The 15,514-nt window shown below is 44.7% G+C and overlaps 1 protein-coding gene across 3 annotated transcripts in view; it reads right to left on the bottom strand.

Moving 5' to 3' along the window:
• Cap2 (cyclase associated actin cytoskeleton regulatory protein 2) overlaps positions 1-15,514 on the bottom strand; it is a 116,000-nt gene that overhangs the window by 76,317 nt on the left and 24,169 nt on the right. For 2 of the 3 annotated variants that reach the window (XM_038334758.1, XM_038334760.1), the window contains exon 3: positions 7,878-7,955. The exons of the other annotated variant lie outside the window; for it this stretch is intronic. In XM_038334758.1, the coding sequence (XP_038190686.1) occupies positions 7,878-7,955 (78 nt within the window). The remainder of the gene's footprint in view (positions 1-7,877; positions 7,956-15,514) is intronic. 3 annotated transcript variants of the gene reach the window in all.

Here is a 15,514-nt window from a genome sequence, read left to right as displayed (position 1 = left end):
TTTCTCCAGAAATTAAAAACACGCTTTACTGCCCATGGGTGCCTTTCAGTTGGTCCTGAAGGGAACCAACAACCTATCTGTGTAGCAACAGTGAAAGCAGAAAATGTGTATATATTTATGAAATGAACAAATTGGCTCAGTTTGGAAAAGAATCACCAGTTAGATTCAGATGTGCTATTTCTTAGAAAGGTCCATTCAGACCGCTGGGAAAAAAAATGACTCTGGAAAGAAAACGCAATCGAGCACAATAGCACAGGTAAAACATGCACATGCTTCACTTTTTTTTTATCTCCCTTACAGCTTTTTTTTCTTCTGTTTCCAGATAAATGAAAAAAAAAGTATTTTAAAAAAAATCCATTAAAATATGGGCGGGTAGATGGCTCATTCAGTCAAGTGTCTGCTGTGCAAACACGAGCACCTGATTTCGGATCCCCAGCACTCATGGAAAGGTCAGGTGCAGTGTCGTGCACCTGCAATCCCAGTGTTGAGGGGGGTAGAGACAGGGAGATCCCTGGTGGCTTGCGGGTGGGGGGACGGACGACGGCCTACCTAGCACAGTCAGGAAGCACAGGAAGCAAACAGGTTCAGTGAGAAACCCTCAAAAACAAACCAAGACAAAAGGAAAAAAAAAACTGCAAAGAGAGAGATTTAGGAGGCTACAGGATGCCAATCTATGGTCTCCATGCCCTCCCACACCCAATCCATTAAAAAAAAAATCCCAATTTTAATCATTGCATGGTGTTCTCTGTCACAAGGGCCCTGACAGCAGAGCTTAGCGTAGCTAACCACGGTTAAGTCCTTCAAGAAGATTAAGCAGAGATGCCGCGACATTTTCTGGGCATGAACTTAAGAAACACTTTGGAGTTTGGATTTGTGCAATCATTTGCTTTTCCCTTACAATGTCCAGACCTGCCACTAACATCAAGTAATTTACCCCAGACACGCTCTGAGATCAAAGCCACATGACTACTTGGACATTACAAAATAGTGTCCAATAATGTGACTTTTTATGGCCCCGGTGAACCCCGGGCAAACAAGGACGGACTCACTACACGTGAAAGAAGCTACCAGTTATTCGTACACACGCAACTCTGTTCATATGCAAATGTAATCAACACATTCATTTGTTGGATTTTTAAAGCAGTGATGGTTCATTTTCATTGTCAACTGGATTTGGAGTCACCTAGGAGACACAATGTTGAGAGCATACGTGAAGGGATGGAAAGATTTAAGTGAGGAGGGGAGACCCAGCCTGAATGTGGGCTACACCATCCCATGGGGTGGGACTCCAGGTTGAATAAGAAGGAGAAAGCAGCTGGGTGGTTGGTGGTGGCACACGCCTTTCATCCCAGCATCCGGGAGGCAGAGGCAGGCGGATCTTTGAGTGTGAGGCCAGCCTGGTCTACAGAGTGAGTTCCAGGACAATCAGGGCTACAAAGAGAAGCCCTGTCTTGAAAAACCAAGCCAAACCAAATCAATCCAAATAAACCAAGCAGAAGGGGAAAACAAGCTGAGCAGCAGCATTCATCTCTCTGCTCCCTGACTGCAGGCTCAATGTGATCAGCTGCCTCCCACACCCACAGTTGTGCCTCCCCTGCCAGGATGCACTGCACTCCTATACTCGGAGGCAAAACAAATCTTTCCTTCTGTTCTTCAGGTGCTTCTGTTAGGTATTTCGTTATGGAAATGAGAAAAAGCAACTAATAGCAAAATCTTTCTTTGGATGGCTGGGGAAACGAAGTACTAGCTTGGAAAACCCTTATGAGTCTGGAAAACCCATATATGTGCTCTGAGCGAGACCTCTCTACGGCCAGATCAAGTGACCCACTCTGGTAGTCTTAGATGCTGGGGAAAGTTGTGAATTTCTTCCTTTTATAAATCCTAATGGATTAAATTTTCTAGCGTTTCTTGCAGCCTCATTTAGCCATGAGACTAAATGAAGGTGACATATGCTGCTTCCAGGCCTGGCCCACTAAAATGTTTTTCCTAAGTCAGTGCTGAGGCTCTAACCATGGCAGAGGACTCAAGAGAGCAGACGGCCACTGCCCCAATGACCAAAGGCTGAGCCGTGGCAAACACCAGAGTAGAGCTTCTATAAGAAGGAATGGATACTCCTAGGAACCTTTAGGATTTGGGGACGTCTTGCTAGAACAGTTGGGCTGGCTATACAAACTACTCCTAGACTCTCTCTTAGTCACCTGACCCTTTCATGTTTTTTTCTCATCTAATCCTCATGACTCTAGGGATTATTATTCATATTTCAAAGATAAGAAAACATGGCTTAGAAGCATTAAATTGCCATACCCCAGGCAGGCTACTTGACAAGCTTGGCAAGAGTACCTCAGTGGAAACATCTGGTGGGTTTAGCCTGGCTAATTCTCCAGGAGCTACTTAGAAAAAGAAGATTCTTGACATGGAAGGCATAGGAACACTTTGTTATTCTCATGTTTGGATTAGCGGAATTAATGTGTACTAGACCTGGGACTCAAGTCAGGCGGGCTAAAGTATCAAGAAATGCACACGCAAGTATACACACACACACACACACACACACACACACACACACACACTTCATTTCCTTAATTGATAGAGCAGAACACAAAAATGATACATCATTAAGAGATAAAATGTGATGCTTCAACACATATATACATTACAATATACATTATATAATGGCTAAATGAAGATAAATGCATCTACCTCTGCAAACATTTGCTATTTGTTGTTAAATCTTTTCAAATCCCAGGCATATTTATACTTCCTGGAGTTCTGTAGCTTCTATGAGCCTAAATAATTAGCTGGAGGTCCTAAGGCTATTGCCTGCAAGAACTTGCTTGGTTTAAAATGGGTGAATATTAAAAAATTTGAAGAGTGTTCCAAGCGCTGGCGAATCCTTACGAAGGCGTGCTTAGCAGACGCTGTGCTGAGGGGCGCACATCCAGAGACAAGAAGCAGCCGACCAAAGCTCTGAGTCTCCTTTCATTGCTCACGTTTTTTAGGCTGTGCTCACAGTGGAAGGAAAGATGGGTTCTAATTCCTGCTCTCTACGGAGGGGGTGGAGGGGGCACTGTTTCATCTTAACGTGGGAGGCCAAGGAAAGGGAATGCTGCTCAGAGGTAGAGTGCTTGCCTGGGATGTGTGAGGCCTTGGTTCAATCCTCAGCACTGGTGATGAGTACAAGTTCAAATAAAGACGAGGAGAGACAAGACAGAAGAGCTGCACGCGCATGTGTGCACGCGTATACATGCACACACTCACACGCATGTGTGCGTACACACACATGTACACACACTCATGCGCACAGGCACATGCACATATGAGTACACACACAGAGTGTTTATAAAGAAGAAACCAGCCAGGCCGTGGTGGCGCACGCCTTTAATCCCAGCACTCGGGAGGCAGAGGCAGGCGGATCTCTGAGTTCGAGGCCAGCCTGGTCTACAAGAGCTAGTTCCAGGACAGGCTCTAGAAACTACAGGGAAACCCTGTCTCGAAAAAACAAAAAAAAAAAAAGAAGAAGAAACCATGGTCTCTCTTGGTCAACAACTCCTCTCTTGCTCTCCTTCCTCTCTCCTCTCATGGTCCGGTTTAGTCTGCTGGCCATGTTCAGCCTGGACTCTTCCCCCTGCCTGCTTTTCCCAATTATATCTACAATAAAAATCTTCTCCATACTTTAAGAGTCGTCAAGTCCTCCCTCCTTTTATTTCGTTCTCTTCATCCACCAGCAAGTTCTCCAGGTGATTAGAAGCAGCTGGAACTGACATGCTCAAGGCCCTGAAATGAATTTGAGCTCAAGGCAGAACGGGAGAGCAAGGCGTACAACGTGGGTCAGCCTGGGCCAGCAGGCTCCCTGTTATTCTGGGACACTTTAGAACTGTGGGTTCCTGGGACACACTCCAGACTTACTGACCTGGAAAGTCTGCAAACGAGGCCCAGTTGTAACCTAACAACCCTTCAGGGGATTCTCACTATACCAAAGCTTTGAGAGACTCTGCTGGATGTCAGGGAGAGGGGAAGTCATAGCAGTCTTCTCTCCCTCCTGGAACAAGGAAGAAATCACAGCACGAAGGGACAGATAGGGTATGGGTCCCATGAGAAGGTGCCATTTTTACTGTGGCAATACTCTATGAAATTACCTGACGTGAGCGAGAAGGAAACACAGAACATGCAACAAACCTGCTTAGGAGTTTATTAGAGGGGGTGCGTACAGGCCTGGGGAAGTCAGTGTGCAGAGAGAGAAGAAGATGGTGTGTCCAGCTTTTAAAAAGCTGCCTAGCGCATGTGCACAGGGGGTTGGTGTGACTATGTATCACACAGATGATGCAGATGATGGTCTCATGCATGCGTGCAAGGGTTTAGCTGAGTCCTACGTGGATGGAACAATGAATGCGCACACATGGGTCACGTGGGGCCCTTTAACATTCAGGCAATTGCTCTAGAACCCAGAAGAATTGGCTCTAGAACCCAGAAGTAAAACTTTATGTGTGGCTGAATAATTACACTCTATGCTTCTAGAACTCACACTGGGAAGTGGGAAAACCAATGCTCAGCCTCACACTGCTTTCCCCACTGTGATGTGACCTCCTGAATCTGCCTTTGTGTCAGGAAAAGTTCCAGAATAGTGCTCTTGGTTAAGAAGAAAGGGAGTAGAGGAAGGGGTCAGACAGAGATGTGAGCACCACAAACAACAAAATCAGCTTTCCATTTTACCTAATTTTACCTTCCAATCCTGTTGGGCCTTGCTGCACCAGGAGTTAGAGAGCCAAAGCTCATGGACCACCTCAGTGCACACACCTTCCTTGAAACCATCTTTCTACCTTTTACCAAGAAGGCAGCATAGTAAGAAAGGGAAAGTGTAGATGCTACATCCAGGACACAAAGCCAGTGTCCTTGACCATGGCTCGTCTTGGAATGTCAAAGTCCCATTTCATCAGCTCGTGGGAACACATCCCTTGTTCCCGCTCTTCTTGTGCTCACGAGTAAACCCAGGGCCTCACTCACACTAAGTACATGCTCTGCCGCCGAGCGACACCCAAGCCCCATCCACTCGCTCATCAGTTCCAGTCATCCTCTAACATTTACGGAGTGAGTTTCTTCAGTGCAAAGTATCGAGGCCAATGGAAAGAATTCTTGTTCTAAGTTTCGAGCACCCATGGAGTGGAGTACCAGGGAGGAAAGTCTGTTCTTGCTCCACCTTGGACTCGGTGGAAACCACGAATCCCACCTCAGTCAAAGGCTAAGGCAAGAGTCTAGAAAGCATTTCTCAGGTTGAGAAGCCAAGGAGCAAGAGTCATCTAGATTGGAACCTGGAAGATTGCATGCTTGCAGAACCACCCAGGTTTATGCGGTAGCTTCTTTTACAAAGAAGGCAGAGGCATACCCATCTCAGGAGGGGTTTACAGCTGTGTTTACAAGTGAGACTCACTCGTAGAGCCCTTGTACTAAAGCCAAGGCCATTCCTCAGACCAATTAAGTAGGAACTCCTTGGGATGGGACCCATGCATTGGTGCTGGTGATGTCTCATCCTCAAGGTCAATTTGACTACATTAGGAATCACCCAGGTGACACATCTCTGGGTATGTCCGGGAGGGAGTTTCTAGAGAGATCTAACTGAGCAGGGAAGACCCACTCAGAATGTGGTGACACTATCCCATGGGCTGGGATCCCAGATAGAATTTTAAAAAAGAGAAAGCTAATGGAGCACTGGTATTCGTCTCTTTTCCTTCCCCACTGTGAATACAAGTGACCATCTGCCTCGTGCTCCCATCACCAAGCCCTCCCTGCCACAATGGACTGTACCCTCAGACTGGGAGCCCAAAGAAACCCTTCCTTCCTTAAGTTCCTTAAGTTGCCTTTGTCATGCATTTTGTGATGAGAAAAGAACAACTAAGCATTTTCCTTTTTTAAAATAATAATAATAATAAAATAATAATAATAATAATAATAAAAATAAAAAGCACAGGAGAACTTCACAGGTTCAAACCAGGCAACATCCCAGCAACTAACAAGGGATGTAGATAAAGTACTACTCCTCACCAAGAAGCTATTTGTAATGACACCTGCTGGAAAAGGGAAAACCCATGTTCTCCAGTGGAGTGTCCCTGGGCACTAGCTTTGAATGCTTTTGTTTTGGTACTTTTTGTGTTACTGATTTTGTTTTGATTTTCATTTTTATTTTGAGAGAGAGAGTGAGGGGAGAGAGAGAGAGAGAGAGCGAGAGCACGAGAGGATCTGGGAAGTGTTGGGGAAAGAATATGATCAAAATATATTGCATGAAACAATTAAGTTGATCTTTTTTAATGAAAAAAAAATTCGGGTTACTGCATAAGCCATCCCTTGGAAAGCGAGACAGGGAAGAACTTTCTAGAGAGGGTTGAGAGTCTTGGCTGCTACTATGAAGAAACCTGGTGCTGTCCCCTGAAGGCCAAGTCCTGGATTCCCAGTGCAACTGTTTCCATTTTAGGAATTTGCTTTGGAAGTCAAAAGAAATGATTGCCTACTTTGCCATAAGGATATTCAATGTTTCCTCTTTACTGATATAATTATTATCAAATTGAAGATACAAGACAATCAGAAGAACAATTGCTCCTTTCTCGTGTCCTGGTGGCTGTTAATAGATCTAGATTTTACTGAACAATTTCATTATTACATGATGGGCCTGGTGAAAATGTTATTATGAGCCGCTTCTGAAGGGAACATGGGCATTTCCATAGTACCACGTGGGCAGTCTGGCTGCTGGGGTAGGGCCTGGGGGTAGAGAATGGGGAAGGTTGTCTTTATGTGATGTGCTGGAAAATGGAAAAGACCCTGTGATATCACTTTTCTTAGCATCTGCTCTTGCTTTTCTACTCATTTGCGCATTAAGATTTACTCTGGGCATCATAGAACTATTAAGATAGATTAAAGGTTATCAGAATTACTACCTGGAGGGTACTGCTACAGTGAGCAGGCAAATCCCCTAATATCTCTGTGTGTCTGTTGGAGACTGGAGAACACCCTCGTGTATTTCTTTTTTCAGATATTAATCACTTCTTTTTGGAGACTGCTTTTCATTGCCCTACAGTTTGTAGATCAGGCTAGCCTGGCTGGCCAGTGAGCCCTGGGTATCCCCCTGTCTCAGATTCTCAGAGCTAAGATTACAAGTGTACAATACCATAATCATTTTTTTACATGGGTTCTGGGGACTTGCAAGGCAAGCACTTTACCTACTGAGTTATTTTCCCAGTCCTTCTAAGAGAGGTTAACCCACATTCCTGTGGTAGAGAAAGGCAAGGTGGGATACACACAGGTCCTTACAGACTCACGAAGTTTCGCATCACTCAGGAGCTTATTGAATGGCACTGAGTCTCAGTCCCTATTCAAGACCCAGTGAGTCAGAAACTGCTTCCAAGTTCCCTAGCCATGGCCAGCACAGGGCACTAGGAAGCACCAAGTCAGCACATCGTGCTACTTAGGACACAAAAGCCACCAAAGTCAGACTAAGGATTTCCAGGGAATCAAAGGCCAGCAACCCGATAATAAGGCAATGCAAATTTGGAACCAAATTTCATGGTGAAAATAGGAAAGAACAAGTCACCGATGTCATATGTAAGCTGCTCATTAAAGTGGTGATGTCATTGTCATTGTATGTGCTTGGCCATAATTATAATTTATCAGTAGATATATTATAGGAGCTTTTGTCATTGCAACAGGTATGATACACACATAAACTTGTCACTATATATATGACATTTGTCACCAAGGCTATAAAAGTGGGAGAGATACTGCATTATGGTCTAGATAGAGGCAGCATTAAAAGAAATGATGCTTCCGGTTTCCTTTGATGTCTCACCCTGCCCTCTCCCTAGGCGGTCCTGTTTGTTATGAAGCCCTCTTACCTCCTGGGGTTGTTGGTACTGAGAGGCCATGAGAAGGAAAGCCCGCTGGGCCTGGAAAGCACTGTGCACCATTTCAGCCTGCAAACAAAAGAAGGCAGCAGTTTCAGTGTTTGGGCTCTAGACAAGTATCGGACATATCGCTCATCCATGCACTCCACCTCAGCAGTGACTATAACCATGAAGCATGCAAACATATGTTCACACAAGACCTGTAAATGCATAATCACACCTTCATTATTCATAATAGCTAAGATGTGGGAAGAACCAAATGTCCATCAATTCATAAACAGATTTTTAAAAAAATGACTTAGCCACGAGATGGTGTATTATTATGTCGCTGTTAAAACAAAGTGCTGTCACAGGCGGTGACACAGACAAGGCTTCAAAGCATTATGCTGAGTGACTGGAGCCAGTCACAAAAGAGTGTGCCTGTGTGATCTCATTTACAAGAAATGTCCAGAATAGGCAGCTCTATAGAGATAGTAGGATAATGGGTGGCAGGGGCTCAGGGGAGGAGGAACGGGGAGGAAACTGCTGACAGACCACGGATAACTTCTTTTGTGGTTGGTGAAAATGTTCTGCCGTTAAGGCTGGGCTGATGACTCAGTGGGTCAAGTGTGCCGCGCAGGCAGGAGGACCAGGGTCAAGCTCGCAGAACATAGGCGAAAAGGCCAGGCACGGTGGTGCTCACTTGAAATCTCAGACATGGGGAGGCAGAGATGGGCAGATCTCTGAGGCTCACCAGCCAGCCTAGCTTATTTGGTGAGCTCTAGACTGGTGAGATCTTGTGTCAGAAAGCAAGATGAATGGCTTCTGGGAAACTATACCTGAAGCTGACCTCTGATCTCCATAGGTACCCTCATCCATATAAATATCCAGCCAATTGCATCTCCCTGTCTTCCTCTTTCTTCCTCCCCCGCCCCACACATGCACGCACGTGCACACACACATGCAAGGACGGGGGTTGTTCCCCAATTAGACAGAGTTGATGCATTTCGCATCTTCCTGTCTATACTAAAAACCTCAGAATCATACTCTCTATAAGTGTGGCTATTAGGATATATGACTTGTACCTCAAGTTAAAAGGCTTGACTCATGGCTGGGCATGGGAATATACACTTTAAACCCCAGTACTTAGAAGCAGAGGTAGGTGGATCTCTATGGATTTGAGGCCAACCTGATCTACATAGAAAGTAAGAAAGTAAGCTTCAGGTCACCCAGGGCTACACAGTTAAAAAAAAAAAAATTCAGCCATCAAAGTTTTCAAAGCATGTCTCACTGGGACCTGATCATCTGGATCCACCCCCACCTCCACTCCTAACACAAAGGACTTGCATAGGTGGGACTCTCCTGGAATACATAGTCACTTTTTTTCTCATCTTCTATTCATAATTAAATAGTTCTAATTAAGTATAGAATTAAGTATAGTAAGAAAAATAATCTTAAATATCTATCATCTACAATTAACCTTAGCTAGCTACTGAGCATATTATGTCTATGTTTTAAGAACAGCCATATCACTGTCTTAGTAAATGAAAGCAATTAACGTGTGGTGTTATATGTGTGTGCGTGTGTGTGATGTGTGTGTATGTGTGTGCGTGTGTGTGCGCATGTGTACATATGTGCATGTGTGTATGAAGGCTCAAGATGAATGTTGGGTGTCTTCCTCTACTGCTCTTTATTTTTTGAGTAACTGAACCTGAGACTCATCAATTGAGACAGGCTGGCTGACCAATAATCTTCAAGGATTTGTCTCTCAGCTTCTAACCTGCACCCCTCCTCCAACAGGGCTAGGGTGATGGAGGATTCCCATTGGCTAATAAAGAAACTGCCTGGCCCATTTGATTGGCCAACATTTAGGTGGGCGGAGTAGACAGAACAGGAAAAAGGAAGTGAGGTAGATGGCTCAGAAAATTGCCCCGCCTCTCCTCTCTGAGGCAGACCGCCATGCCTATCCTCAGGGAGAGATGCGATGAAGCCAGCCACCAGGTCAGATGTGCTGAATCTTTCCGGGTAAGACACCATTCATGGTGTTACACAGATTATTCGATATGGGTTAGTCAAGATGTGAGTAAGAGGCTGAAAATAATGGGCCAGGCAGTATTTAAAAGAATACAATTTGTGTGTTGTTATTTCGGGTAAAGCTAGTCAGGTGCCACGGGAGCAGGGCAGGAACGCAGCCCGCCGCTCCCATCACTACACTAGGGATGCAGGTGTAGCCGCTATGTGCAGCTTTTCAACTAGGTGCTGGGGATGGAAACCCAGGCCCTCAGTTTGCATGGTAGGCACATTATTGACTGAACGATTGCCCCTGCCTCGGATCATTTTTTTCTTCTTTTATTTTAAGTCAAGATGTTTCAGCGATTGAAGTTTTAACAAAAATACCAGACAACCTTTACCACCTGGGCTGTCTTCACAGCCCTGCTCCAATGAGAGCATTGCTTTGGAACAGAGCCCAGCTGGGTGATTTTCTTCCCTGAAGGAAACTTGCTTATTCTGGTTGGAAGAATAACTTCTTCACCCTTGGTGTTTAAGAGCCTAACTGAGACATGCTTGCATTTTGAACCTCCTCTATTATATTTCTTTAGGGTATATTTGCCTCCTTTTTCTTTTCCAGAAGTTTCCTTATAGCACATTTCAAGTCTTCTCTTCCATTTGTGAGAGTCTGCATCCAAGGACTCTGACAAGGATATCCTATTATCCTCAGGGGATAATAGGATAATACTGGAGTGTCTTTGTGTCTTCTGGATTCTCTCTTTTATTTCCTGGTCTGTGATTTAAGCTCACTGGGATCATACGAACAGTGTCCCTCCCTCCCAGGCCCCCCACTGACAATAGATACAGTTTCAACAAGTCTAATATACTTATTGTTTCTTCGTTAGTTTTATTTTGAGACAGGGTTTCTCTGTGTAGCCCTGACTGTCCTGGAGCTCACTCTGTAGCCCAGGCTAGACTCGAACTCATAGATCCACCTGCCACTGTCTCCTCAGTTCTGGGATTAAAGGCATGTATTACCATGTCTGACATTTATTTAAAAATACTGTTTTTAACATGCATATAATTTCTTCACTCTCTGCCTTTTATTTCCTTTGCATGGCTTCATCACACAGTTTTAAAGAGCTCTCAAAAATTGATTTGCAATCCCTGTCGATGTCTTAGAGTGTGTTATACTTTGACCAAGTCACCATGGGACCTTGTTTCTGTGTCCTAGTTAGTTTTCTTCAAGGGTACTAAAGTTTGGATCAGGACTGTCGCGCCTATTGCATGTGTGAAGGGCTGGCTCCCTAGTTTGAAGGGATGCTGCATAAATGGTGGGGCTCAATGGGAAGCTTTTAGGTTATTGGTGTCCTTGAAGAGGATTCTGGTACCTCAAACTCTTGTAGCTCTGATTCTATCAGACACTCTGCTTAGTTTGTTAGATATTCCATTACAGTAAGGGAAATTAACACAAAACATGAGCCCGTGCCCTTCTACTTTGCCTGCTGTGCCACCATGCTGGTTCTTTTGATCTTGCTCATTATTTTCTGTGTACACTGATACTTAAAACCTTCTCCGAAAACATGGGTCTCTTGCAGCCACATTGGAGATCAGTGTGTTTTCCAGCAAAATTTTTATGATCTACCTCTTTTTCTGGGGCCTGGTGTGCTATGGTTTAGAAGCAAATATCACCCATAGGGCATGTGTATGAACATACACAGGCTGGTGGGGCTGTTTGGTGAGGTGGGGAATAGCCAGAAAAAGTGGGTCTTTGTAAAATGGGCCCCGAGGTTGACAGTCTACTGTATCTTGGCTTCCTCTTAGGCCTGCTATCACTGCTGTGAGCTGCTTCTGTTTGCACAATTTCCCCACCACGATGGGCTACATCCCCAAATGCCTGGCTGAAACAAGCCCTTCTTCGTTAAGCCACTTCTTGTCAGACATCTGGTCACAGTCAAGAGAAAAATGACGGATGCATGACGGCAAGGAGCCCTCAGCAGGAGATGCTCAGAGGAGGTGGGGTCTAGTTGTTAGAGGCTGGGGGTATTTCTCATCCTGAGGATTTGGTCCATAACCTGGACCGAGACTCACTCCATCTACCTGGGACATATGCCATTCGGATGGCATAGTGTCCTGGGTTTTAGGTAATTTCTCCAGAGAAGAACCCAGACACAGAGCTTATACATCTACAGAGAGAGACAACCTATGGTTTCTCTTCTCCTGTTTATATCCTTCTGATTATTTCATTTCCTCTAAGGCAAGTCTCTATGGATTGGGAAGAGTTCATATGTCAGTTCCCGACATTGTTTTAGATTATAGACTTTTGCTGTGATTATTAGAGAGGACTTTTTATTAACAGGGTCTCAGGCTGCAGCAGCATGGTTTAGAACTCACTGTAGCCCAGGCTAGCCTGAAACCTGCAGCATTCCTCTCCCAAGGGTTGGGATGACAGGCATGCAGCCCCACGCCTGACCTTGGATTTTGCTTTTTTTTAAAAAAGTAATTTTGTATTTGCAGTGAGATTGAATTCAGAGTAGAATTCCCACGTTACCCACCCCTACCCCTACATACACATAGTCTCTCCCACTTGAGAGCTCCCTCTCATCTGCAAGATTTCCCTCCTTATTTGTGGAATTAGAAAAACACTTTGCCTGAAGGAAACCTCCCTGAAAAGAGTGGTTTTGAGTTATACTAATGCTAATATTCTTTTTGTTTGCTAATTTCTTCTTTAACCTGCTCCTGTTAGTTTCCTGTCCACAGCAGTTTCTATCTCTGCTGAATTGGCTTTGACTTCCTGATAGAAAAGGCGGGAATCAATTTCATACATTTTCAAGATACATTGCTAGAATAGCAATGGGAAGATTAAGTTAATTTCATTCCAATGACAATATCTGACTCTTTTCTAAGCTTGGAGGGCAAATATACTAACCAGACTGGCAATGGCAAATCTCTGCTATCCTAGCCATTATTTTGATGCAATTTTTACAAACCTTCAGGATTTTTTTGTTAAATTTTTATCATAATTCTCATCTAAGAATTTTCTTCCACCAAGAAAATGTTTGTGCTCAAATCAAAAATTGATAGGCCACTTATTTAGAAAACCACAAATCCAACCTTCATCAATATAACAGACCAAGGCTTGTAAATGTTTTCTGTAAGTTGTTTTGAAGTTCACCGTTGTTCCTTCTCTTTGTCTTAGTCTTCTCATGGCTGAGGCTAAGCTGCTTAAAAATCTCCTGTATCAGATCTCTCAGCAAAGAGAGAGCATTAAAATTTCACCAGCCTGGAAGCCATTATGATGCACAAATACGAAACTTTGAGCTGAGATGCCCTTCCATCAAACCATGTTTTCAGGGCTTCAAAAAGACTCCTGCTGCTGTCTAATGACCACGTTTCTCAAAAGGACTACCAAATGCAACTTTCCACAGCTTGGCAAGAAATAAAATACCTGTGCTTTTCTCGGCAACGGTAATGCAGTGGTACCATCCCCATCCGTGACAAGCAGTAGACTGACTTCCAGTTGCCATGGTAACAGTGATTTAGGATGGCCCAACTTCGACAGTTGAACCGGCAGCTCAGAGGTGGCATTAACAAATATATGTGTGTGTGTGTGTGTGTGTGTGTGTGTATGTGCGCGCGTGTGTGTGTATATAGATAGATAGATAGATAGATAGATAGATAGATAGATAGATAGATAGATAGTCATCCCACAATGAACACTGTCATTAGCCTTTTCTACTTTCCCCAGTAACAACTTCGAACCTGCTGCTAATGAAGTAGTTTGCTGGCATGTCTGAATAAGGACGAAGGGCAATTTCATTAATTAGTCCCTTCCTGCAAATGGCCTTTTGCTCCACAATAAGGGTTGAGGTGGGGTGGTGATCTGTTTCAGATCTTTCTTTTGACTTATGTAGAAAATGCTTTCATGGTGACATGAGGTCCTTCTCTTAGTTCCCTGGAACTCTGGGCACCGTTAGCAAACTCAAAGGCACACTTGCTTAGAATTCCGTCGGTTTTACATGTATTCACACATTTGAGATGTTCTGACCCATTTGCTTCTTCCTTCTGGAAAGTTCTGTTAGTTCCTCTCACTAGACAGCAGGCAATTTAGGGGTAATTTTTCTGAACCTGCTGAGTCTGGTCACTGGAAAGGGGACCATTTGGCTCACTCAGGCTGTTGGACACACTGTGAAAGAAAAAGTCAAACGTAGGGACTTTGGGGAATGACAAACTACCAAAGGTTTAAGGGTTTTTGCTGACTTTGCCTATTATGTTTGTGTGGGGCTTTGGGAGCCCTTGAGGGACCTTTGAAGGAGACAGGTTCTGTGATCTTTGGGCACGGAAACAAATATCTCTCTGTCTGTGAGTACATGTGTGCAGAGAGGATATGGGTCATTCTGCTAAAGCCAAGCATGATACTTTATCTGAAGTCTATCATCGTGAGCACTCTGGCAGCTGGGGCTCTCAAGGCAGCTAGTGGATCCTGTTCTGTGGTTGCAGGAGAAGCAAAGGAGCATGAGTCCCTGGGATCTGTTTAAAGCGAGTTTGGGGGCAGGCAAGCAGACAGCAGCTAAACACGACTTATTTTCATCTAATCCTCTTGGGAGAGGGCTGGCGCCCTGGGGAAGCCCAGCTGATCTCTGAGTGCTCATCGGGGCTTTGTAGAGTTTCTCTGGAAAAGCTCCAGGCTGCAGAGTCCCATGCTCGTAGCCAAATAAACAGACACAATTTGGGGAAAGGGCAGGGGTAAGACTTGGAAGACAAAGAGAGTATCTAGCCAGGATGAGGTGCTGAAGGCATTTCTAGAACCTTCTTGTCCAGGACCCAAAGGGAAAAGACCCTCTGACTTCCATGATCAAGGACAAGGTGTAGGGTATCTGTCCCCTCAGGGATGTGACCAGGTCCTGGGCAGGCCACCAAGAGTGCAATCCCCACTGGCTTCCCTAAGTCATCCAGCGAATGTTTTACATGCATAATTAGAAACACTGCATTTCAGGGCTATTCATTCTTCAGTCCCCTCCAGTCTTCCCTGAGGAAATCCCTTGAGTTTGAGCCAGTGAAGAGGTAAAGAGGGGATATGACAGACAGATGGGAGGCAAGGACAGATTTCACCCGTTTCATGACTTTGTTTGAAGCAAACCTTGAGGTCGTGAGCAAGAACTTTAGCATACAAAGTCCCATGACGGAAGACATCCGGGTTGACATGTTACCAACCTCAGGAAAGGCTTAAGCCAGTGTTTCTGTGTCTCCATTGGGCATGAGAATCAGTCAGGGGGTTGGCTGAACCTCACCTGAGTGCTCAGGCTCACTCAGAGTTCCTGAATCAACTCTACAAGTGTCTCGGGTTCCATGCTCTTCCTGTGCCACACAGGAAAACCACTGGCTTAAATGGGATCCAAACATCTCTTTTCTTGCCCATCTATTTCACTTTCATCGGTGGCTGAAGTGGCAAGGTAACTCAGCTGGCACCCACTCTGGACCCCTGTGCTTAGTCTATCCAAGGGGAGACATGTCACTCAACCCTTGAGGAAGGATAAAGGTGTTTGCCCAGCGTCGCCAGACAATAAGCAACAAAGCTGAGATAAGAATTCCTTCATCCATCCCTCCCTTTCTTTTTAAAAAAACAGGTTCTCACTATATAGCCCTGGATGCTCTGGAAC

This window comes from Arvicola amphibius, chromosome 6 (assembly GCF_903992535.2).
Source record: "Arvicola amphibius chromosome 6, mArvAmp1.2, whole genome shotgun sequence".
NCBI classification, from domain to species: Eukaryota; Metazoa; Chordata; class Mammalia; order Rodentia; family Cricetidae; genus Arvicola; species Arvicola amphibius.
Note: the sequence above shows the minus strand (reverse complement) of the source record. Positions and strands in the feature narration are given on the sequence as shown.